Source organism: Apodemus sylvaticus, chromosome 23 (genome assembly GCF_947179515.1).
Source record: "Apodemus sylvaticus chromosome 23, mApoSyl1.1, whole genome shotgun sequence".
In the NCBI taxonomy this organism is placed as follows: domain Eukaryota; kingdom Metazoa; phylum Chordata; class Mammalia; order Rodentia; family Muridae; genus Apodemus; species Apodemus sylvaticus.
The window spans coordinates 53,892,400-53,919,412 of record NC_067494.1 but is presented as its reverse complement, the minus strand read 5'-3'; the positions used below and the strand labels follow the sequence as shown (position 1 = coordinate 53,919,412).

Sequence of the window (27,013 nt, the reverse complement as noted above, 5' to 3'; positions counted from 1 at the left end):
GCTGGAACAATAGGTACAAATTTCAGTTTCCAAAATGTTCTAGTGAAGTATAAAACCTCTAGGAGATCTGCAAGTTTTGGGGAAGAAAGGATGACAGAAGTGATTCCTCTTCAGATTCTAGCTCACTAATTCTCTATTTGCTTCAACCATTCAACTTTGGGATGATTAGAGGATGGATAGAGGATCCATCTTAAACATTTTGATTTTAAATCTACTCACTAATTTATGAAAGATGACTGGCCATTATTTTCTTCATAAGAAGCAACTGTAGTTTTCTCTGATATTTATTGCATGATTTTACATTAGGAAAGAAGCAGTGGATTATATGACATTTAATGAATACAGGTGACTTATTTTGTGGGGTATAGTTATATATGTAAAAGTACCACCTTTTTGCCACTGCTGGTGTAATATTTGTACTTCTGCTACTGTATGTAGCTACCTCTAATTTTAGTAAATTTGCAACTTGTAGTAAGAGGGCAATAATTTCCAGTACAGATTATATGATGTCATGTTTTCCTGTTACTGATACTTCATTAGCTATCCCTGAGTTCCTAACTGACTTTATTTGCTATATTAGTGCTCCAAAATGAAACAACCGTGGGATCTGAAAATTAATAGTTTTCTTTTACTCCCAAGCTTTCATTCAGGACTCTAACACATCAAAACCTGATACTTCAAGAACCTTTCCTCCCTGCCAGCCTTCAGCAATCATCTGATCCTAAGAGGCTCTCCAAACACTTTGCCTCTTTTCAGACACATCAAACAAGAAATAAGCTTTGATAATTAGATACTAGTAGAGGTCCCAGAAAAGTTATTGGCCACCAAAGCAAGTACTGTCATTGTCATTGTCATCTAGGGAGATAAAGATCACCATTCTGAGGGAGATGACATCACAGAGCTATGAAACTTTATCAGGGTTTCTGTCTCTGTCTCTCCTACAGTGCTGAAAGTCATGTCAGGAGCGACACACTGAGCTGAAAGTCCTGCTGAAGAAAGGGGGAGGGATGCAGTTTGTACTGAGACTGGTAAGCAGAGAAAATAAGGAAGGTCTGGTAGGCGTTCTAGTCTAGGGAAGAGATTCTGTGCTGGACCACATGTAGAGAGTTTTCAACTATGGAAGAAGAAATCGTTTTGGACTACAAGTGGATATGCTAAAAAGGAGAGTATCTTTGACCTGGTGCTGATTCCTAACATTCCAAACACGTGATAAAATCCTCTCCACTGCTGACTATTGGTAAATCATCTACGTGACATATCTAATCTTATTTCAAAGATGTTTAGTGACTATAGTAATTATGTGATTTGTGTTTTCATATCTATATATTTCACATTAATCATGCACATAATTTTAAGTATGACAATGATAGATCCTGGGATCAAAGTGTCACATGTTTTACTAAGAATAAAATGAAATTATAGTCATCTAATGCTAGAAAAAAATCTAGAATGTGAACCAGCTTTTATAATAAAAAGAGACATGACCTAAGCATTAGTGATGCACTGATTGTAGAGGCTGGTTTCCTCTGCGAGGCTGAGAACATACACTGCAGGGAAGATAACATTGTCATGGAGAGTCCAATACAATGTTTATCTACAATGAACATGCTGTTCACGATTTCATTCTCTCTTATTTAGTCTTTCTCAGTTGTTCCTACAACCTTTCTTTTTTTTAAATATATTTTTACTTTTTAAAAATATTTATTTATTATATGTACACACTGTAACTGTCTTCAGACACTCCAGAAGAGGGCATGAGATCTCATTCCAGATGGTTGTGAGCCACCATGTGGTTGCTAGGATTTGAACTCAGGAGGTTTGGAAGAGTAGTCATTGCTCTTAACTACTGAGCCATCTCTCCAGCCCCATCCTACAACCTTTCAATTTTGTTTCTCAGTTTTTGTAGTTGATGTTGTTGGCATGTCTAAGTATTGTCATGCCTGGTAAAGATCACAAGAATATGTTCACAACAAATATTTTCTTTTTTGTTTAAGTATATATATTGGATAATTTTTCATATTTTCAGATTCTGTTCATGTATGTCTCGTAGTTAAACAATCTTCTTTAGCTTTGTTACCAAACGTTTGACTGAAAATGGGAGTTCATAAATAGGAGGCCTTAATTTTAAATTGCTAATGCTTACATAACTTTTGTTTATATACATGTATTGTTGGTAAGATTCTATGAACATTCTGAGGCATTCTCCATTGACTGTACTGGATTCTTTGGAGGACAATCTCATTTGGACTTCCTTCGATAAAATAACTGTTATTACTTTTGAGACATAATCTGTCAGTTGCCTATAACTCTTATTAGAGAAGATTGACTGCTCCGTGATTCCAGGTAACTTTTGATTCTGACTCTCCAGTGCTTTGACCAAAAGTGAATGACATTAACATATTTATTTCCATTTCTATTATCTTCAAGGATTTATGTGTATACCTTCTGACATTCCTTGGAGATACATCATGAAAGCAAATTATTATTTTCTCTGGCTCTTATAGTTTTACTTCCTTATTTTCTAAGTGGTCTGTGAACCTTATGTACAAACATTGAATTTTAGACCTCATAGGGACTGGGCTCCAAAATTTGCATTTCAATTTGATAAGGTTTTCCAGTACCAAAGAATCTTGTTGATAACATACATACAGTTAGCATTATACAAACAGCATTTATGTTTTATGAAAAAATATACAAACATATATGTGTAAATATATGAATATATGCAAATAAATATTTATATATAACCATATAAGTAATATATGTTTATATATTTACATATATATGCAACACCAATTTTTGTAAAAGGGTGTCATAATATAAAAGTAAGCAAGAGTAGTATATGAGAAGCTTTGGAGAGAAATAAAGTGGATATTTATGTAAGTATGTTATAATAACAAATTTAGAAATAAGTTTTTACAAATTGCATAATACCACACTAATTATTTATTTTATGTGAGTTCTAGAGACTGAATGAATGTGCATTCTCCAACAGTGATGCAAGCACTTAAAAACTATTCTTCCTGTTCTACTCAATATTAATCTATGCCACAATATTATTTCACATGTTAGATTTAGTATTTCATAGCTGATTATGAATTTTGAATAAAGTACATGAAAATAATACTGTGCTGATCTTTATTTGAACTGTACAATAATGTTTGCATCATAAAATCATAAAAAGTATTTTGGTGCAACATATATAAGGTCCATTCAAATGAGTCATAGGTAGTTTCTGTTGATTTATACTGTATAAGAAAATTGTATTTATGTACATTGTAGACAACTTAGGATACAGAACATCAACTGAACTATTCAAAATGTAGCTGGCATAATATCACTGAGCACAAAATTATGTAAATGTGCAAACATTCAGGTAATGTTCTCATTTCACCAAATAGTCACAAATTATCTTTTGAAATTAGGTAATCAAATACAGAGCTTTTCTCATATGATAGTGATGATGTGAAGTGACTTTAGCCACACAGTGATTATTTTTACTTCTTTTTCTAATTTTCAATTAAATTGATAAAAGCCTTTAAAAAAACATTTCTCAAGTATGTACTCTGCATTAAGATTTCATGGTTAAGCTGATGCAGAAAATATGACCACTCTGGGGGGATCCTGTAGCTTTTATATAATAGCAGGTATTACTGACAGAATGACTTATTCATTCAGAAGTGGGATTAGTTCAAATAATGCAATGTAAACCTGAAATCATAGGCCAGAATTGAAGCACTTGGGAGGCAGAGGCAGGCAGATTTCTGAGTTCGAGGCCAACCTGGTCTACAGAGTGAGTTCCAGGACAGTCAGGAGTATACAGAGAAACCCTGTTTTGAAAAACCAAAAAAAGAAAAGAAAAGAAAAAAAGAAATCATAGTTACTCTCTCTTCACATCATTTGTTCCTTTACTTTTCCTAATGAGGGTTAAGATCATGGTTATCGTTGTTATATCATCATCATCATCATCATCATCATCATCATCATTATTATTATTACTATTATTATTACTACTAAAGATCTGTTTCATACTACTTAACAATCACTGATTTTAAGATGTTTCTAAACTCAGGGTAATATTTTCCAGTAACTGTGATTATTATTTCTATCTTCAGAGACATTCCCTAGAAGATTATTCTGAACAAACTTCTAAGCATGTTTCCAGACACCACAGCAAGGCAAGTATTCAACATGGGTGGACTTTAAGAAGCTTCCATGCAAACTGTGTTTTCAACTTCTTTCCGTATGACGTAGTCTATTCTATCTAATGTTTTCCTTTTTATGATTTAATTATCTGAATAAACACTCAAACAAAATAAAGTGGAAGAAAGAATTATTACTCTGTACAAATGAGTATCATAATAAGTTCGTACTACACATGAATTAATGTTTTTGACTCATGATTTTTTCTGTTTTCATTTTTATTTTTTGCTTGCTAGTTTCATGATGTAGCTCTATGTCTCCATGTTTATTCTATAAAAATTTATTACTTCTAATGCATCACTTTAATCAACCCTTCTGTTTTTTTTGTGATAGGTAATTAAAAGAAAAATTAATCCACAAAAGAAACTCATCTTTATCTTGTACACTTGCATCAATAAATAAAAGATCTGTGGGTTACAATTACAGAAATCTATCAGTTGTAATAGCAGCATTTTAGAAAAGTCTAGAACATATCCTAATAATATTTAGAGTTAGATATTCCCTGAGCTACTTCAACCCACAAATAGAAATAGGATATAGACAACTATATCTGTTACAATTATCTGTTATTAAATAGAGAGGTTGTTCTCTGGAGTTTTGAGTTGGTGTATAATTATGAGGACATAGGTTCATATCTAGGTTAATCTTCAGGAAATATAATCAATGAAGACATATACTGTACTTTATATCAATGCAATCATAATGTAAGAACCCATGTTTTCCTTGGTAGTTTTTGAAACATCTTATTTTCATGAATGCTTTGGTCTTTCATTTACATTGTTGCAGAGAACTTCACTGTGTACCAGCTGAGTCAGTGCATTTCTGATGGATGTGTGTGGATGTCTCTGGTTAGAGACTACTACTCATTTGTATAATGTGACTTTTGTCTTTGAAGATCATCACAAGAGTGACATTTTTGACAAATACATTCATACCTACTCTTGATAAACATACTATCCATGGAAAAACTAGGAATAGTTCATGAGGCGTAGACCTTAACATCATCCTTAATGAGACCTAGCATCTCCTATGGTCTTTCCATTATTTATCCTACTGTATAATAACACCAGATAGTGAGTCAAATAACCAAAATTATTATTGTTTACTCACCATTAAACCTGTGTGTGTATGTTTACATATAGGTATAAAAACATATATCTATACATAGGTATATACACAAATTTATACACGTGTACACACACATACACACACACACACACAGACACACACACACACACTCACACACAATGATCTGCAGTTTTAATCACCTATTCCTTTTTAAGAGTTCATCACACTGGGAAGTTTTGATATAGCTCTCTCCCACAATCTGACTTTAAGTGAACAAGTATGTCATTATGTATGCATTTTGTGAAATTTGAGGAGAAATTTTTGTCAGAGTAACATGTTCTTATATTAACATGAATTTATTGTTATACTCTTCTACTTCACATAGTGTTTGTTCAAGGAGTACATGTTCACCTTGTTGTGTAACATTTACAGTTTTATGGCTTTAGTATCATATGAGAAATAGATAAAATTCTTTCATTTTACAATGGTGACTACAGTCTATTTTCTTCTAATAGGACTGTCCATTCAGGACTGTAGAAGTAAGAATTTATTTCACTTGAATTCACTAGCCAGTGCCTCTCGTTCAGTGGAGCACCATTTTTCTTAATGCTAACATTTCAATAAAATGTGAGGGAAACCCTGCCTATAAATATGTGCATTTATTGTGCATATTAAAAATTTTACTAGAAATTATTAATGACTATGAAATATTTGTTTTGAAACAGTCTTGCTATGACAGACTCCATGACCTTGAATATATTTGGCTTTGTGATCCTCACACACACATATCCCGATCAAGAAAACTTCAATTATAAGCTTTGACTCAGAAATTCGATTGCTGCCTTGATTTAAAAAAATGTTGAAAGCCAGAACGGACTTGAGAAACTTGACAATTGGAATAGTGCTCTTATTTCAGACAGCACTTGGTATTCTAGGAAACTTCTTTCTTCTTTTCGCCTATCTAATCATTTACTTCAATGAACATACTTTAAAGGTCATATATAGGATTTTTATACATGTGTTCATATCCAACTCCTTGACTATTATCTCTGTTGGAATCCCTGCAGCATGTGGAGCTTTTGGTTGGAATTTGGGATTTAGTCATTTTGGATGCAAGCTTCTTTCTTATGTTCAAAGACTTGCCAGGAGTGTGTCTATCAGCACTACCTGTGTCCTGAGTGTTTTTTGGGTAATCACCATCAACCCCAGGAACTATTGCTGGAAGGAATTTAAAATCAAAACTACAAAGTTTGTGGGCCTATATATTTGCCTTAGTTGGATCCTGTTGATGCTAGTAAATATGCTTTTCCCTGTCTACACAACTACCAATAGGAATTTAGAAAATGTGACACAAATGGGTGATTTTCATTTCTGCTACTCTGTAGGCCGTGACAAAACAGTAGATTTATTGTATATAGCATTTTGTATGTTTCCAGAAGTCTTATTTTCTGTACTCCTTGTCTGTTCCAGCATCTTTATGATTGTCATACTTTATGGACACAAGAAGAGGGTTCAACACACCCTTCATGCTCATGCGTCTATCAGAACCTCTGCTGAAATCAGAGCTATACAGAACATCCTCATTCTGGTTTGCACATTTCTAGTATTTTATACTCTCTCTTCCATTTTACTAGGCTATATTGCTCTTTTAGATAATCCCAGTGGGTGGTTGATGAATATCACAGCCATAATTTCTATGTCTTTTCCTACATTATGTCCATTTGTGATAGGTCATGATTTTACAGTTTCTAGATTCTGCTTTACCTGAATGAGAAATACAAAAATACCATAATCTTGCCATGAAACTACACATAATATGTTTAATTTAATTTTATTTTTATGTATTCATTTTATATCCCACTCACTGCCTTGCTCTCAGTCCCTTCCTCCACAATCCTCCCCATCTCTCTTCTCTCCTTTGTCTCATAGAAGGTGGGCCCCACTTCTATATCTTCCTACCTTGCCACTTCAAAGCTCTGAGAAGCTAGAACTTCTTCTTCCACTGAGGACAGATAAGGGAGCCCAGTTAGAAGAACATATATCCCATACAGGCAATAGCTTTTGAGAGAGTCCTCTTTCTAGTTGTTAGGGACCTGTGTGAAGAGCAAGCTGTACATCTACTACATATGATCAGGGAGACCTAGGCTCAGTTCATGTATGTTCTTTGGTGGGTGGTTCAGACTCTGATATCCTTAAGTATTCACATTACTTGACTCTGTTGGCTTACTATGGAGCTCCTATAGCCCTTGGAGCCCTGCAATCCTTCCTCCGATTTTTCCATAAGAGTTCCCATGCTTAATCCACTGTTTGACTGTGGGTATTTATATCTGTCTGAGTCTGCTGTTGGGTGGAGCTTCTCAGAGGACAACATGCTCCTATCTGTAAGCATAACATAGTATTATTAGTAATATTAGGAATTGGTTCTTGACTTTACGATATGGGATATACCATATACCCAGTGTTGTGAGTCACAGCTAAGATCACTCCCATTGGTTTTTGGGTACCTCCTTCATCCCAGGTCTCTGACTTATCCTGGAGATAACCCCATCTCCTCACCTCATCACTTGCAGATTTTAGAGAATTCTTAACAGAGGAATCCAGAATGGCTGAGAAGCACTTAATGAAATGTTCAAATCCCTATTGATAAGGGAAATGGAAATCAAGTTTGATGTTCCATCTATACCCATTAGCATGACTAAGATCAAAATCTCAAGACATAGCACATTCTATTGAGGATGTGGAATGAGGGGAATAATTCTTCATTTCCAGTGGAAGTGGAATCTTGTACAACCACTTTGGAATGCAATTTGGTGGTTTCTCAGAGAACTGTGAGTCGTCCTATCTTAAGATCCAGCTATACCACTTCTGGACCTATACCCAAGAGATGATACAAAATACCACAAAAACACTTGCCAACTATGCTCATAGCAGCTTTATTCATAATGACCAGAAACTGAAACCTAGATATCCCTCAACTAAAGTATGGGTAAATGGGCAGTGGTGGTACACACCTTTAATCTCAGCACTTTAGAGGCAGAGGCAGGCAGATTTCTGAGTTTGAGGACAGCCTTACTCACAGAGTAAGTTCAAGGACAGCCAGGGCTACACAAAGAAACCCTATCTCCAATAATAAAACAAACAAACAAACAAACAACAAGAAGAAGAATGGCTAAAGAATATGTGATTCTACACAATGAGATACTATTCAGATGTTAAAAACAAAGGACTCATGAATTTTGTAGGCAAATGTGTGTAACTTGAGAATAACTCCCTAAGTGAAGTAGTCTATGTCCAAAAATGCTTGCATGGTATACACTCACTTATATGTGGATATTCGTCATAAAATACAGGTACAAGGCTATACTGCACAGACCCAAAAAAGCTAGATAAGAAGAAAGGCACAAGTAAAATGCCAGAAACACGCATGAAAGGGGGAAGGAAAAGTTGATAAAAGTCAGATGGAGTAAAGAAACTTGGAGAGAGGGGGCACAGGGAAGAGAATGGAGGATTCAGAATCAGCTACTGAGAAGGACAGGAGAAATGGCTATATGGCCATAAAAATCAATAGAAAACTAGAATAGTATTCTTTAATGATGCAGATGTAATCTTAGGCCTCTTATGTCATTCAAAATATCAGTGTAATTGTAAAATAATATATGGGGAGGTCATATCCATTTAATTATTATTTTATAGCAGAGTAGTGCTATATTCTACCTTATAGATTATAGCCTGTAGAACCCCAGATTCTTAACTAAATTAACTTTGCTAAGCATATGTTACAACTCATTGAGTAAACTTATAATCCTATTATAATTTGTTTACTTGGACTATATTTTTCTCACTATTGCTTAAGTGTTCCCACTTCTCAACCCAGTCTTTCTTTGTTCAAAATATCTATGCATGATTAGTTTCTTTCTATGGTAGAGGGATAATAAAAACTACCAGAATTATGAAAGGAAAAAATCAGATAAATATAACCACAAATATATGTGCTTGATTTCTTCATGCTTTATGACTCTAGTATTTTACAGTTAAATATTTGTCTGCACAGTTATTGTGTAACAGAACCCACAATACCTGTGCAAGCTGAAATCAGACAATATACAAACATTGATAGAAGATGAAGAAAAGCATGGATTTCCAATGCTAATTAAAATCCTTGTATCATTGGATAGCTGCTAATGAAGAGAGAGTTTCCTTTTATCTTAATAGTGTGACTACCTGTTAGGCTGAGCACCTACTGTGTCAGGCAATAGACCTGAGCACTATTGCAACACCAAGCAAGCTTTATGAAAGAACTTGAAGAATGGGGTAGATATGAAAGAAACGAGATGAGAAAATTATTACAAGGAAATTGGTATAAATATCTTGTTACGAATAAAGAAAGAAATGGAAATTACATTAAATGTTTTTAAGGATTCCTGGATGAATAAATAAATCCAAGTCTTTAATCTCAATGCTTAGGAGACAAGGGCATGGACACTGAAGTTACTTATGATTCTGAAGCCATTCTAATCTATAAACAAATCTGTTCAGCTCTGGCTATACAGAGAAAATCTTTCTTAATAAACAGTAATAATTGTTTTAAATTGTTTTGTTTTAAATTGTTTTAACTATATATAACTGTTTCAAAATTTACTGATCTGTCAACATGGGAAGAACTCTAAAACTGGCTGAGACATAAAAATGTCTCTAGCCAAATTTTCAACTATATGTGGCACTCATAAATCCTCAAAAATCCTCAAAAATCGTCCTGTCATCCTTTCATAGACATGAATGAATATTTATTAGAGTTTGGTTATTGATCAAACTAGCTCTTTTAAAAAGAGCAGTCAGTGCACCATTATAAAAATTCATTTCAACAGGAATTAAGTCAGGTAGCAATAAAACCATATATTATGTTGCCCCGGATAATTAAGAATAAGGAAATAAATGTTAGATTGCTAACTGACACAGGAAGTGATGGAAATATATATACAGAACTACAAGACACTATACCAAGTATGGAGAAAAACAACTCAAAGCTTCAATTTCAACAGTCCATGTTGGCCATTTTTAAAACCAATTGATAAATAGTGACTGACAGTAGATTAGAAGAGAATTAATTATTTGTCCTCCAAATGTTCAGGACAATTACCAGATGTAGAAGATATTTTCATGAGGATTAAGAAAGCAGTGCCTAAAGAAGTGAAAATTATAGATTTGTCAGACATGTTTTCCACATACTATTGCACCCACAAAACAGAGAATATACCACATTTACCTGGCAAGGAAGACAGTACTAATTTCTTAGACTATCACAAGGATTCATAAACAGTGCAATAATTGCCCACAACATTATAAAATGTACCCAGCATAAGTTCACACAAGTACCTAACTAAATTATATATTCATATGTTGATGTTTTGATAATAGGACAAGAAAAGGAAAAAAATATACAAACAAGCAAACAGAAACAAACAAAACAAAAAGCCAGTATAGCTATTGAGAGATGAAGATTGGACCATCAACAAGGATAAGATATCTGGACTAGATACAAAGGTTAAGTTCTTGGGTATAATGTGCTCCATTACAGAACCAAAAATAACTACAGAAGTCATAAGTAAATTAGAACAGCTTAAAACACCAAGCAATAAAATAGTTACAACATCTTATAGGATTATATGGATATTTTAGACAACACATACATATTTACAAGTCATTTTGCAACCCTTGTATAATAAATAGTACAAGGAAGTCAAGTGATTTTATTTGGAATAAATCCCTAGAACAGGCTGTGAAAACAGTGCTAGAATATATAATGGAATATTTTAAAGCATTCCATTGTTGTTGCTGTTGTTGTTATTGTTAGGAATAATTCTATTACTATGTTTCTTTTTGTTTTCTTTTCTTATTATTAGATATTTTCTTTATTTACACTTTATTTATGTAAAACAGAGTTACAACAATAACTATACAATACTTCCGAGCAGATGATATAGTGTATTTAAACAGTCTGCACCTAAAACAGTACAGAAACTGGAATATCTTTGCCAAAATAAATGAAAGAGAATGGCCAATAGATCTGGGTTACAGATGGCTCCACATATGCTTGGGTTTGTTTTGCTTTAGTTTTTTTTTTTTTTTTTTTTTTTTTTTTTTTTTTTGGTTTTCTGAGACAGAGTTTCTCTGTTTAGCCCTGGCTGTCCTGAAACTCACTCTGAAGACCAGGCTGACCTCAAACTCAGAAATCCTCCTATCTCTGCCTCCCAAGTGCTGGGGGATTAAAGGCATGTGCCACTGCTGCCTAGCCAGAACATGGTCTTATGGAAGGCGGCAGCTGACAGACCAGGGAATGGAATACTGATTACAGAACAAGGAACAGCTAAATCTGCACAAATCAGAGTAGTAGCAGCCATGCCAGCACTAAGACAAAGCCTCAAAGAAAAACAGAAGGTATTACACTTGTTCACTGACTCATGATGTGTAACCAATGGTATAGTTCTATGGTTAGGAAAATGGAAAATGAGTGACTGAAAAATTAATTGCCAAGATATATGGTCCAAGGAATTTTGGATATTATTGCATGATATAACCAAAAAAAGTTAAGGTGATGTATATCACATGGATAACCATACTAATAAAGAAGGTGACCAATATAGACATGATAAATTAGCCAATCCAACAATTTGATTAAAATGAAATTAGAAAGCAGAATAAATAGGCTCTAACAAGTTAAGACTTAAACTACAAACATACAAACATGGAAACAGAGATTACCACCAAAGAAATATTAAAAATACTCGAGACTCTGGAACTTGTAGGAATGCATGCCACATTCCATTGGTTTTCAGGTAGAAGTTTAAAGGTAACATGAAAAATCATTAATGATGCAACATACCAATGCAAACATTGCCCATGGAATATAACTAGACTCACACAATTATAAGGGAAAGAGAGCTTAGGCTGTATTTCAATCATACCTTACAAATAGAATTTATAGGACCATTAAAGCAATGTAAAAGAGTATATAAATGTACCTTGGTAGACATACACACTAGATTAGGATCCACCAACATCCGATGACACCCAAATCAATCTTTAAACATATTCACATTATGGGACTGGATTTCCCATTATGGGATCCCAAATATTTACAACCTGAGAAAGGAACACATCTCACAGGAAGCAAGGTTAAAATTTTTTGTGAGATTATGAATATAAAATAAGAATAGTACATGGCCTATCAGCCAAAAGCAGCAGAAGACATCAATAGATTTAATGGCCTCCCCAAAACTAAGCTAGAAGTAAAGATAAGAGTGGCTCCATTGCACAAGAACTAATGAAATGCATACATGAACAAAATATTAGACCAAGATTGAGTAGGTAATCTCTGATACAAGAGGCAATAAAATATAGCATAGATATAGATTATACAATGGAACAAGAAAAAGTACTAATAAGGGACTATATATTCATTCACAGGGATAAGGTTTACAGGCTTAAAACAGCAGAAGTAGTGACACAATGACAGGGAAACACCATCTTGATTGCATAAGGTAAAGCTGATTTAAAACTATCCAGACTGGAAGTTATCACGTAACACATATATGTCTTAGTAGAACTTTATACAAAAGTCTTATTACATGTGCCTAGTATTAATTATAGTTGTTTATATTGTAAGTCTTGTGGTAAATTTTGTAACACATTGGTGTGACCAAATAACAAGTGACAAGCATTACCAATAGGAAGCTGGCAGGAATAAAATTTGTCAGTTGGACTACTTGTGAGACTGGGTTCCTACATCATCATACAAGCTAAGGAACCCTGGAAATCCCCTTGGTATTAGCACTAACTTCATGATCATTGTACTGGATAACAGCAACACTAATTGTAACATAAATGTGGAAACTTCTCAGCATGCCTATCCTGTATACATTTCTGTGAGCAATAGCAGGAGTAGTAATAGTTACTATAGCCTCCCATATATATACTTACAGTCCCAAGCATATTAGCACCATTGTGCTTGTGGCTTTTAATATTTGTGGATAATGTTAGGGAATATCAGGAAACAATACAACTGGGAGCACTGCAACCAGTGAACTAAAGTACAGGAGCTGTGAGCACCGTACCTAGCACCACACATTCAGGTAGAGGAGCCAGAGAAAACAAGAGTGCTAGTGTCCCCTCAACTAAATGAACCACCGCAGTACCAAATGTTGGACAACCCAATTATTTTAATGGCGCCATCCACCCCATTATTGTGGGACCAAATGAAAATTACCAGGTTATTGGCCGGATGAGAGATACTGGACATTGTTCATTGGTACCACTATTGGCAGAAATATACTATTGTTAAAATTATGGATTGGGGTAAAGGACATATAACTAATTCTTAGCAGCTACCAAACCAGCACATCACTTCATGACCTACATATTAAACACCAAAGATGGAAACAATACTAATATTCATGTGCAAAATCCACTAAAATGCTGTTTTAATAAATTGTATACCAATGCTTTCAATATTAGAGCTATATTCAATGACCATTGTAGAAAACCTCACAGCTAAGATATACCACCTGTAAAACCTCAAAGGTTAATACAACCACTTTTACAAGAATGTTTAGAAACAGTTTATCAGAATAACTTGTTCAGTTATCAGAATAACTGTACCAGTATAATTATACATCTCTAGCACTGGAATAATAGATTTATGAGTATGATTATGAAGAAGAGTTAGATTACAAGAATTTTGACAATATAGAGTCAATTACACAACCCACAGCAACTACAAAAATAATAAATCTATGCAAATCAATGAATTGGACAAAATGCTCTAGTATGCATATTCAACCCTGGCTTCCATGATCCGGGATACCAACGTTGCCCAAGACATACGGTAATATATGCCCCCAATATCTTGTAAACAAAACTGACACTTTAAACAGAAACAGAATACAGCAAATTGGCTACATGTAGCAGAATTCCCTAATGTCCAATGGCGTGGCCACCTAATGCCATACAACGAAACATCCTGGGACTGGCATCAGAACTAAAAAGTTCCCAGACCTCAAACAATGGTGGAAAGCAATAGCATTGGGCATACAACAACATATAGCTGTTAGAGTTGCAGAGCCCATCCCACAATAATGGATAACAGTGACACCATGGAGAAGATTACAATCTTGAATGTATAGCACTACAAAACATATGTGCTACCTGGTAGGAGTAGAAGGCAACATTGTCAGAATGCAGATGCTCTACATAGCTTATAATGATCTGGGCAACACATCAATACCAAATACAAATACAAAGCTTTGTAGGTCAGAATGTTATGGGCCCATTTTGCAAAAGTTTGAGCCATACCTCTTCAACCTAAATAATAACGAATATAAAAAAGTTTGGATGGAACAGTAAGAACAAAGTAAGAATATTAGCCATAACATATATTAGTAAATGTAATATCCCAGTACTATTTGGATACCCAATGAAAGCAATACCATTCAAGCTCCATACTTACAGTAAAAGTGACAAAGACAGGGCATCCAGATAAAACTAAACTGAGAAATATTGTAATTAACAGACATTATGAATCAAATAGACCTAACAGACACCTCTAGAATATTTCAGCCAAACACAAAAGAATATAGCTTCTCAGGACCTCGTGGATCCTTCTTCAAAACTAATGATGTAGTAGGTCACAAAGCAAGCATTAATAGGGATATGCTCAATTCTGAAGCACAGCGTGCATTCCATTTTCTTGATATCTGATTTTCTGGAATCATAAAAGTCTGAGCAACTTTTAAATTGAAGCATTTTTTCAGGGATTATGATTACTTTTTTATCTACCCATGAATCTAACATGACATCTCCATTTTTCTCTGAGTGCTTTGGTCTTAAGCAAGCCAGAAACTACAGGAAGGTACAACATGAAAATCTAAAAATCATGCCATTTCACCCATGATTATTTAAGCTTTATATGATGTGTATTTCCTTCTTTTTATGATTGTTTCATTTATAAAAGTGCATATCACTATATCATAATATGCAAGAACAAAATCACTCTAAGTATTGCATGAGCATGGCAATGAGCTCACAATAGGGAGCACGTTAAGATTCATGAGTGTTTCTTGCTTAGACTATGATCTGGGCCTATTACCCCTTGAGATTAATTTTCTAAAGACACAAGCAGACCTTCACACATATTCAAGGAAACTTACTTAGAGTTTACCTTTTGTAAAATATGATAACTGATTTTATAAAAAAAATTTAGACATCATATATGCCCAACTCATTATAATCTATAAGTAAAACAATCCTAGTGTGAAACATAGTTTAAGAAAATGGTAGTGGTCCACATATAATAATAATATTATTACATATATTATGAAGTTTGTCACTGAAGACATTGTCAAGAGATTATTAGTTTATATTCATTCTAATTACTCACAGATTCTCATATTTCAAATGTTTGCAGTGTTCTGAATACCTTTTTGATAGTGAGAGGTAACTGTTTATTTCCAATGTTCCTAAAGATGCTATCTCCCACCACTTTTACTTAATTCTCCTGCTTCATGATTATCTCAGGCAGTGGATTTAATAAGAACATAGGCCATTTTTCATGTGTTTATTCAACACCAAAAATATTGCTTTTCTTTTAATTTTTTGATTTCGTTTCTGAGATCCTAATATAATTATATTTTTCCTTTATTTTCCTCCCTCCAAATTCTCATTTACACTCCTATTCTCGTTCAAATTTATGCCCTTTCCCAAACTATTTGCTATTGCAAATATGTATGTATATAAATATATGTTTATAGATATGACTTAGTCTGTATGTGATTACATGTATATGTTTTTAAGAATGAACTTTTACCACTGAACAACTAAATATTTTGATCGTCCCTGATGAAGACCAAGTCTCCTGTTCACAGAGTTCCTTGAGTACCTATAATTCTTTGTAAATATTGGTTGGGTAGTATTGGCTCACTACATGCAGTTTAGTATGTCTAGTGTGTTGTCCTTGTTCAGCTCACATTTGGAAAGTAGGTTGATGAGGTTTTGTAAATGTAGATTTGGAAATTAGTAGGAGTCACAATCACACACACACACACACACACACACACAAACTCACAAACAAAACCCTTAGATTTGTGGCTAGAACAAACAATAAACATGGCAAGTATCTGTTCATTAAGATCTAATTAAGAAAATTTGGTTCATGCAAATGTGAAATAAAGCAGCATGGTAAGGAGGACATATTTTGTTCTTTATGAGGATTCTCCATAATGTTTTCCAGAGTGCTTGCATCATTTTGCACCCTTATCTGCCATGAACCAGGGTTTCTTTTTCCTACATCAACAGGAAGCAGTGTTTCCTAATTGCTGTGTTGCTCCTTTTAGTCATCTTCAACTGGATGAGATGAACTATCAAAGTCGTTTTACTTTGTGTTTCTATGATGGCTATGAATAATGAAGAGATTTTGGGGTATATATTTATTCATTTTATTCTGTTCTGGTCCATAGACATTTTGAAATTGGGTCACTGGTTTTCTTCACTCATTTTTTTTTCATTTTTAAAATTTATTCGATGTATTTTTATTTACATTTCAAATGATTTCCCCTTTTCTGGCTCCCCACTCCCCAAAAGTCCCATAAGCCCTCTTCCCTCCTCCCTATCCCCCCATCCACCCCTTCCCACTTCCCTGTTCTGGTATTCCCCTATACTGCTGCAGAGTCCTTCCAGAACCAGCGGCCACTCCTCTGTTCCTCTTGGACATTGTTTAATATGCAGATTATGTATTGGGTATTCCCATACCTTTTGAAACTGGGTTGCTTCACTTAGTATGATGTTCTCCAGCTCCATCCATTTGACTACAAATTCCATAAATTCATTGTTTCTGATGATTGAATAGTACTTCATTGTGTAACTATACCACATTCTTTGTATCCATTCCTCCATTGAGGGACACCTGGGTTCTTTCCAGTTTCTGGTTATTAAAGACAAGGCTACGATGAACATAGTGGAGCATGTGTCCTTATTGTATGCTGGGGAATCCTCTAGGTATATGCCCGGGAGTGGTATAGCAGGGTCCTCCAGAAGTGTCATGCCCAGTTTTCTGAGGAACCGTTTATGTTCTTTTACATTGCAGATAACAATGTTCTTCCAGATGTACAGCTGCCAAATATTTAGATGTGAAAATTCTCTTACACTGAAAATATTGATTTATATAAAATTTTGTCCAATATGAATTGCAAACAACAGTTTATTCCTTAATTTAAATGAGGCTTCTTCAATTGCAATGAACACACCATTGTTTCTTCCAGGAAAACATGGTTTTCTCCTTAATAATAAAATTTTCTCTTTAAATATGTAAGCTCAATGACTTCAACAGTATCAGGCTATTAGTAATTAGCAATTGCTTTTCAAATGAGTTCTTGCTGTTTTTCCTTCACAGCCTTTAAAACTTTGAGCTCAAAAAATTCCCCCCTTTGCCAATGAGTTCTTTACCACTTTCTCTTCTATTAGATTCAGTGTATATGGATTTATGTTGAGATTCTGGATCCACTTGGACTTGAGCTTTGTGCAGGTTACAAATATGGCTCTAATTTATTTTTTCTACATACAGACAACCAGTTAGAGTAGCACCATTTATCAAAGATGCTTTCTCTTTTCTATTGTATATTTTTTGGCTTGTTCTACATTAATCAAGTGTCCTTTAGCATGTGGTTTCATTTCAGGGTCTTCAATTCTATTCCATTTATCAACGTGTCTATCTATGTACCAATACTATGAAGTTTTTTTTTTTGGGGGGGGGGACGGTTGGATTTGGTTTTTCGAGACAGGGTTTCTCTGTATAGCCCTGACTGTCTTGGAACTCACTCTGTTGACCCGGCTAGCCTCAAACTCAGAAATCTGCCTGCCTCTGCCTCACAGAATGCTGGGATTTCAGGCGTGCACCACCACTGCCTGGCTGCCACACAGCTGTGTTTTTTTTTTTCAATATATTTTTTATTTGCATTTCAAATGATTTCCCCTTTTCTAGCCCCCACTCCCCGAAAGTCCCATAAGCCCCCTTCTCTCCCCCTGTCCTCCCACCCACCCCTTCCCACTTCCCCGTTCTGGTTTTGCCCTATACTTCTTCACTGAGTCTTTCCAGAACAAGGGGCCACTCCTCCTTTCTTCTTGTACCTCATTTGATGTATGGATTATGTTTGGGGTATTCCAGTTTTCTAGGTTAATATCCACTTATTAGTGAGTGCATACCATGAGTCACCTTTTGAGTCTGGGTTACCTCACTTAGTCAAGGAAGAAATAAAGAAAGAAATTAAAGACTTTTTAGAACATAATGAAAATGAAAACACAACATACCCAAATCTATGGGACACAATGAAAGCAGTGTTAAGAGGAAAACTCATAGCCCTGAGTGCCTCCAAAAAGAAAATGGAGAGAGTATACATTACCAGCTTAATGACACACCTGAAAGCCCTAGAACAAAAAGAAGCTATTTCGCCCAGGAGGAGTAGAAGGCAGGAAATCATCAAACTCAGGGCCGAAATCAATCAAGTAGAAACAAAGAGAACCATACAAAAAATCAACAAAACCAGGAGCTGGTTCTTTCCTTGTATTTCTTTAAGAGATTTATTTATGTCCGTTTTGTGTTCCTCTAACAGCATCCTGATCAGTGATTTTAAATCCAAATCATGATAAGGAAATCCATAAATGCTATCCATTACATAAACAAACTCAAAGAAAAAAACATGATCATTTCATTAGATGCTGAAAAAGCATTTGACAAAATTCAGCATCCTTTCATGCTAAAATTCTTGGAAAGGACAGGAATCCAAGGCCCATATCTAAACATAGTAAAAGCAATATACAGCAAACCGGTAGCCAACATCAAACTAAATGGAGAGAAACTTGAAGCAATCCCACTAAAATCAGGGACTAGACAAGGCTGCCCCCTCTCTCCATATCTTTTCAATATAGTTCTTGAAGTCCTAGCTAGAGCAATTAGACAACATAAGAAAGTCAAAGGGATACAAATTGGCAAGGAAGAAGTCAAACTATCACTATTTGCAGATGATATGATCGTATACTTAAGTGACCCCAAAAACTCTACTAGAGAACTCCTACAGCTGATAAACAACTTCAGCAAAGTGGCTGGCTACAAAATCAATGCAAGCAAATCAGTAGCCTTTATATATTCAAAGGATAAGCAGACTGAGAAAGATATTAGGGAAATGACCCCCTTCACAACAGCATAAAGTATCTTGGGGTGACTTTAACCAAACAAGTGAAAGACCTATATGACAAGAACTTCAGATCTCTGAAGAAGGAAATCAAAGAAGATCTCAGAAAATGGAAAAATCTTCCATGCTCGTGGATTGGCAGGATTAATATAGTTAAAATGGCCATCTTGCCAAAGGCAATCTACAGATTCAATGCTATCCCCATAAAAATCCCAACCCAGTTCTTCATAGAGCTAGAAAGAGCAATTCTCAAATTCATCTGGAATAACAAAAAACCCAGGATAGCTAAAACTATACTTAACAGTAAAAGAACTTCAGGGGGATTCAGTATCCCAGACTTTAAACTCTACTACAGAGCAATAGTGATAAAAACTGCATAGTATTGGTACAATATCAGTCAAGTGGATCAATGGAATAGGATTGAAGACCCAGAAATGAACCAACACACCTATGGTCACTTGGTCTTCGACAAAGGAGCTGAAAGCATCCAGTGGAAAAAGATAGTATTTTCAACAAATGGTGCTGGTTCAATTGGAGGTCAGCATGCAGAAGAATGCACATCGTTCCATTCTTATCTCCTTGTACCAAGCTCAACTCCAAATGAATCAAGGACCTCCACATAAAACCTGACACACTGAAACTAATCAAAAAGAAACTGGGGAAGAACCTGGAGGACATGGGCACAGGGGAAAAGTTCCTGAATAGAACACTAATAGCTTATGCTCTAAGATCAAGAATTGACAAATGGGACCTCATAAAACTACAAAGTTTCAGTAAGGCAAAGGACACCATCAAAAGGACAAAATGTCAACCACCAGACTGGGAAAGGATCTTCACCAACCCTAATTCCGACAGAGGGCTAATCTAATATATACAAAGAACTCAAGAAAGTAGAACCCAGAGAACCAAATAACCCCATTAAAAAGTGGGGTATGGAGCTAAACAAAGAATTTTCACATGAAGAGCTGAGAAACACCTTAAGAAATGCTCAACATCATTATTCATTAGGGAAATGCAAATCAAAACAACCCCGAGTTTTCACCTCACACCAGTCAGAATGGCTAAGGTTAAAAACTCAGGAGACAGCAGGTGTTGGCGAGGATGTGGAGAAAGAGGAACACTCCTCCACTGCTGGTGGGATTGCAAGATGGTGCAACCACTTTGGAAATCAGTCTGGCGGTTCCTCAGAAAAATGGGCATGTCAGTTCCTGAGGACCTTGTTATACCACTCCTGGGCATATGTCCAGAGGATTCTTCAGCATGCAATAAGGTCACATGCTCCACTATGGTCATAGCAGTCCTATTTGTAGTAGCCAGAAGCTGGAAAGAACCTAGGTGTCCTTCAACGGAGGAATGGATAGAAAAAATGTGGTATATTTACACAATGGAGTACTATTCAGCCTTTAGAAACAATGAATTCATGAAATTCTTAGACAAATGGATGGAGCTGGAGAACATCATACTAAGTGAGGTAACCCAGTCTCAAAAGATCAATCATGGTATGCACTCACTGATAAGTGGATATTAGCCTAGAAACTTTGAATATCCAGGACATAATCCACAAATTAAATGATGTCCAAAAAGAATGGAGGAGTGGCCCCTGGTTCTGGAAAGACTCAGTGCAAGAGTATAGGGGAAGTACAGAACAGGGAAATGGGAAGGGGTGGATGGAAGAAGAGGGGGACGGAAGAGGGCTTATGGGACTTGTGGGGAGGAGGGAACCAGAAAAGGGGAAATCCTTTGAAATGTAAATAAAAATACATCAGTAAAAATATAAATCCAAATCATGTTTTTCTGGTTTGTTGGGGTATCTAGGACTTGCTGTTATTGGAGATTTGGGTTCAGATGGTGCCATATTGCCTTGATTACTGTTAGTAACGTTCCTACATTTGCCTTTTGCCATCTGGTTGTCTCTGGTGTTAGCTGGTCTTATTGTCACTGGCTGGTGTTTGAACCTCCTGTGAACGTGTAAGGCTATTTCCGCACCACTGGATAACTGTGTTTCCCCTGGCATAGATTGCTGATGCACTGCCCTCCTCTTGGGTCCCCTTGGAGCCCTGATGTGTCTTGTCCCAAGCAATGCTATATTTGCGTTGTCTCTGTGAATCTGGTGCTGCCTGTCTGCTCTGATAGGGAGTGAAGATGGCAGATGCTGTGGCACCTTTTCCAAGTGCTGATCACTCTACAGGGCAAGTGACCCCCTGACAGGATTGGAGCTCAAACGGCCTGCAGAGCTGCCCAGGCCATGGGTGTAGGCAAAAGCCCGATAGGCTGAGACCCAAGTGATGTTAGCCTTAGGCTATGTCTGCATAGCTGGCGCTATCTGTTACCCTTTTCATTTCTTTTTTTGTTAGTTTGGATACTCTCTCTGTACCCTCTGGTTACAGAGAGGTCTGTGGCTCAAGGTTTGTCCAGCTTGGTGGTTTTCTCATAGAACTATGTCCTGGTTTTGTTCTTTCTTTGTATAATCTTCTTTGTTTCTACTTGGTTAATTACATCCCTGCATTTGATTATTTCCTGCCGCCTTCCTCCTCCTCTTCCTCCTCCTCTTCTTCTTCTCTTCTTTTTTTTATGAATTTCATCTTCATTTACATTGCCAATGGTAAAGCCTTTCCTGACTTCCCCCCTCCACAAAGACCACCAACCCCTCCTTCCATGCCCTGCCTCCACATATATGACCCTCACTGGCATATTCCCACTCCCCCCTCCTTCAGTTTTCCTCTTTTGGGACCTTTGTTGAGCCTTTACCTGACCAAGGACCATTCCTCCCACTGATACCCAACAAGGACTTCCTCTGCCACATTTTTGGCTGGAACCATGCATGCCTCTTGATTGATGATTCAGTCCCTGGGAGTTTGGGGGCATCTGGTTGGCTGAAATCACTGTTCTTCCCATGGGGATTTAAACCCTTTCAGCTCCTCTGGACCACAATCCAGCTCCTCCATTGGGGACCCAATGCCCAGTCCAATAGTTGGTTGCTAGCATCCGCCTCTGTATTTGTAAAGCTCTGGCAGGGATCCTCCAGAGACAACCATGGCATGCTCCTTTTGGTATATGCTTGTTGTCCTCCATAGTAGCATCAGGGATTGTTGACTGTCTATACGATGAATCCCCAGGTAGGGCAGTCTCTGGGTGGCCTTTACTTCAGTCTCTGCTCCACACATTGTCTCCCTTATTGCTCCTGTGAGTATTTTGTTCCCTTTCTTAGAGGAACCAGAGCACCCTCACTTAACTCCTCCTTCTTCTTGAGCTTCCTGGGCTGCATGAATTGTAACTTGTTTATTTTGAGCTTTTGGGCTAACATCTGCTTATTAGTGAGTGCATACCATGTGTGTTCTTTTGTGATTGGGTTCCCTTGCTCAGGATGACACTTTGTAGTTCCATCCATTTGCCAAAAAGTTTCATGAATTCATTGTTTTTAATAGCTGAATAGTACTCCATTGTGTATATATACCGCAGTTTCTGTATCCATTCCTCTGTTGAGGGACATCTTGAGTTCTTTCAAGCTTCTGGCTATTATAAATAAGGCAGCAATGAACATAGTGGAGCATGTGTCCTTATTAGATGTAGGAGCATCTTCTGGGTATATGCCCAGGAGTGGTATAGCTGGATCCACAGGTAGTACTATGTCTAATTTTCTGAGAATCACCAAACTGATTTCCAGATTGGTTTTACCAGCCTACAATCCCACCACCAATGCAGAAGTGTTCCTTTTTCACCACATCCTCCCAGCATCTCCTGTCCCCTGAGTTTTTTATCTTAGCCATTCTGACCAGTGTAAGGTGGAATCTCAGTGTGGCTTTGATTTGCATTTCCCTGATAACTTAGGATGCTGAACATTTCTTTAGGTGCTTTAGAGCCATTCCAATTTCCTCAGTTGAAAATTCCCAGTTTAGCTCTGTACCCCCATTTTTAATAGGGTTATTTGACTCTCTGGAGACTAACTTCTTGAGTTCTTTGTACACATTGGATATTAGCCTTCTATCAGATGTAGGGTTAGTAAAGATATTTTCCCAATTTGTTGGTTGCCGTTTTGTCCTATTGACCATGTCCTTTGCCTTACTGAAGCTTTGCAGTTTTATGAGGTCCCATTTGTTGATTCTTGTTCTTAGAGCATAAGCCATTGGTGTTCTGTTCAGGAACTTTACCCCTGTGCCCATGTGTTCGAGATTTGTCCCCACTTTCTCCTCTATAAGCTTCAGTGTGTCTGGTTTTATGTGTAGATCCTTGATTCACTTGGACTTGAGCTTTGTACAAGGAGATAAAAATGGGTCAATTTGCATTTTTCTGCATGCAGATCTCCAGTTGATCCAGCACCATTTGTTAAAAATGCTGTCTTTTTCCACTGGATGTTTTTAGTTTCTTTGTCAAATATCAAGTGACCATAGGTGTGTGGGTTCTTTTCTGGGTCTTCAATTCTATTCCATGTATCTTCCTGCCTGTTTGCATACCAATACCAAACATTTTTTTTTCATTATTGCTCTGTAGTCAAGCTTGAGGTCAGTGATGGTGATTCCCCCAGAAGATCTTTTGTTGTGGAGAATATTTTTTGCTATCCTGGGGTTTAGGCTATTCCAGATGAATTTGAGTATTGCTCTATGAAGATCTAGAAAGAAGATTTGGAATTTTGATGGGGATTGCATTGAATCTCTAGATTGCTTTCAGCAAGATGGCCATTTTTACTATATTGATCCTGCCAATCCATGAACATAGGAGATCTTTCCATCTTCTGAGACTTTCTTCGATTTCTTTCTTCAGAGGCTTAAAGTTCTTGTTATATAGATCTTTCAATTGCTTCTTTAGGGTCACACCTAGGTATGAAATATAATTTGGAACTATTGTGAAGGGTGTCATTTCCCTAATTTCTTTTTCATCTTGTTTATCCTTTGAGTAGAAGAAGGCTACTGATTTGCTTGAGTTAATTTTATATCCAGCCACTTTGCTGAAGTTGTTTATCAGCTTTAGGAGTTCTCTGGTGGAAGACGTGGGATCTCTTAAGTTTACTATTATATCATCTGCAAATAGTGATATTTTGACTTCTTCTTTTTCAGTTTCTATACATTTGACCTCCTATTGCTACCTGATTGCTCTGGCTAGAACTTCAAGTACTATACTGAATAGATAGGGAGAGAGTGGATAGCCTGTCTGGTCCCGGATTTTAGTGGAATTGCTTCAAGTTTCTCTCTGTTTAACTTGATTTTGGCTACTGGTTTGCAGTATATTGCTTTCACTATGTTTAGGTATGGCCGTTGGATTCCCGATCTCTCCAAGACTTTTATCATGAAGGGATGCTGGATTTTGCCCAAAGCCTTTTCAGCATCTAATAAATTACCATGTAGTTTATTTCCTTTCGTTTGTTTATGTAGTGTATTACATTGACAGATTTCTGTATATTGAACCATCCGTGCATCCCTGGGATGAAGCCTACCTGATTGTGGTGATTGTAGTTGTGACACATTCTTGCATTCAGTTGGCCAGGATTTTGTTCAGTATTTTACATCAATGTTCATGAGGCAGATTGGTCTGAAGTTCTCCTTCCTTGTTTAGCTTTTGTTTGGTGTAGGTATAAGCATTATTGTGGCTTGAAAGAATGAGTTGGATAGTGTTCCTTGAGTTTCTATTTCATGGAAAAGTATGAAGAGTATTGGTATTAACTCTTCTTTGAAGATCTGATAGAATTTCCCACGAAACCCATCAGGTTCTGGCTTTTTTTTTTTTTTTTTTTTTTTTTTTTTTTTTTTTTTGAGGGGAGACTATTAATGACTGCTTGTATTTCCTCAGGACTTATGGGACGATTTAGATGGTTTATCTGATCCTGTTTTAGTGTTGACACCTGGTATGTATCTATAAAGTTGTCCATTTCATCTAGGTTTTTAAACCATGTTGAGTATAAACACTTGTAGAAGGATCTGATGATTTTTTTTGAATTTCCACAGTTTCTGTTGTTATGTCTCCCTTTTCATTTTTGATTTTATTAATTTGGATACTGTGCCCTCTGGTTAGTCTGGCTAAGGCTTTATCTATCTTGTTGATTTTTTCAAAGAACCAGCTCCTTGTTTTGTTGTTTCTTTGTATAGTTCTTTTTGTTTCTGTTTGGTTGATTTCATCCCTAAGTTTGATTATTTCCTGCCATCTACTCCTCTTAGGGGTATTTGCTTTCTTTTGTTCTAGAGCTTTCAAGTGCACTGTCAAGCTGTTAGTGTAAACTCTCTCCATTCTTTATTTGGAGGCACTCAGAGCTGTGAGTTTTCCTCTTAGCACAACTGTCATTGTGTCCTATAATTTTTGGTATGATGTGTCTTCATTTTCATTAAATTCTAAAAAGTATTTAATTTCTTTCTTTATTTCTTCCTTGACAAAGCTGTTGTTGAGAAGAGCATTGTTCAAGATCTATGTGGATATGTGTTTTCCATTGCTTTTGTTGAGCTTAAGACCAGCCTTAGGCCGTGTTCATCTGATAAGATACATGGAATAATTTCAATATTTCTGTATCTGTTGAGGCCCGTATTGTGACCAATTACATGGTCAATTTTGGAGATGGTACCATGAGGTGCTGAGAAGTAGGTATATTTTGCTTTAGGGTGGAATGTTCTATAAATATCTGTTAGTCCTATTTGGTTCATAACTTCAGTTTCTTTCACGGTATCTCTGTTTAGCTTCTGATTCCAAGATTTGTCCATTTTTGAGAGTGGGGTACTGAAGTCTCCCACTATTATTGTGTGGGGTGCAATGTGTGCTTTGAGCTTTAGTAAAGTTCCTTTTATGAATATGGGTGCCCTTGTGTTTGGAGCATAGATGTTCAGAATTGACAGTTTATCTTGGTAGATTTTTTCCTTTGACCAGTATGAAGTGTACTTCCTTATCTTTTTGACAACTTTTGGTTGAAAGTTGATTTTATGCGATATAAGAATGGCCACTCCTGCTTGTTGTGGGGGACCATTTGCTTGGAAAATTGTTTTCCAACTTTTCACTTTGAGTAGTGACTGTCTTTGTCAATGACGTGGGTTTTTTTGTATGCAGCAAAATGTTGGGGCCTGCTTAAGTATTCAGTCTGTTAGTCTATGTCTTTTTTTAGGGAAACTGAGGCCATTGTTATTAAGAGATATTATGGAAAAGTGATTGTTGCTTACTGTTTTCTTCTTAGTTAAAGGTGAAATTCTGGTTGTGTAGCTATCTTCTATTGGGTTTGTTAAAAATTACCTTATTGATTTTTCTACGGTATGGTTTCCTGCCTTGTGTTGGTATTTTCCACCCATTATCCTTTGCAGAGGTGGATTTGTGGAAAGATATTGTGTAAATTTGCTTTTGTCATTGAATGTCTTGTATTCTCTGTCTATGGTAACTGAAAGTTTTACTGGGTACAGTAGTCTGGGCTGACATTTATGTTCTCTCAGGGTCTGTATGACACCTGCCCAGGCTTTTCTGGCTTTCATAGTCTCTGGTAAGAAGTCTGGTGTAATTCTGATAGGTCTGTCTTTATATATTACTTGACCTTTTTCTCACTGCTT

At 36.3% G+C, this 27,013-nt stretch overlaps 1 protein-coding gene across 1 annotated transcript; it reads left to right on the top strand.

Moving 5' to 3' along the window:
- Positions 1 to 6,127: 6,127 nt before the first annotated feature.
- LOC127673974 (vomeronasal type-1 receptor 2-like) lies at positions 6,128 to 7,039 on the top strand. The gene has a single exon (XM_052169778.1). It carries the CDS (start codon positions 6,128 to 6,130, stop codon positions 7,037 to 7,039), a length of 912 nt encoding a protein of 303 aa, XP_052025738.1.
- Positions 7,040 to 27,013: the final 19,974 nt, after the last annotated feature.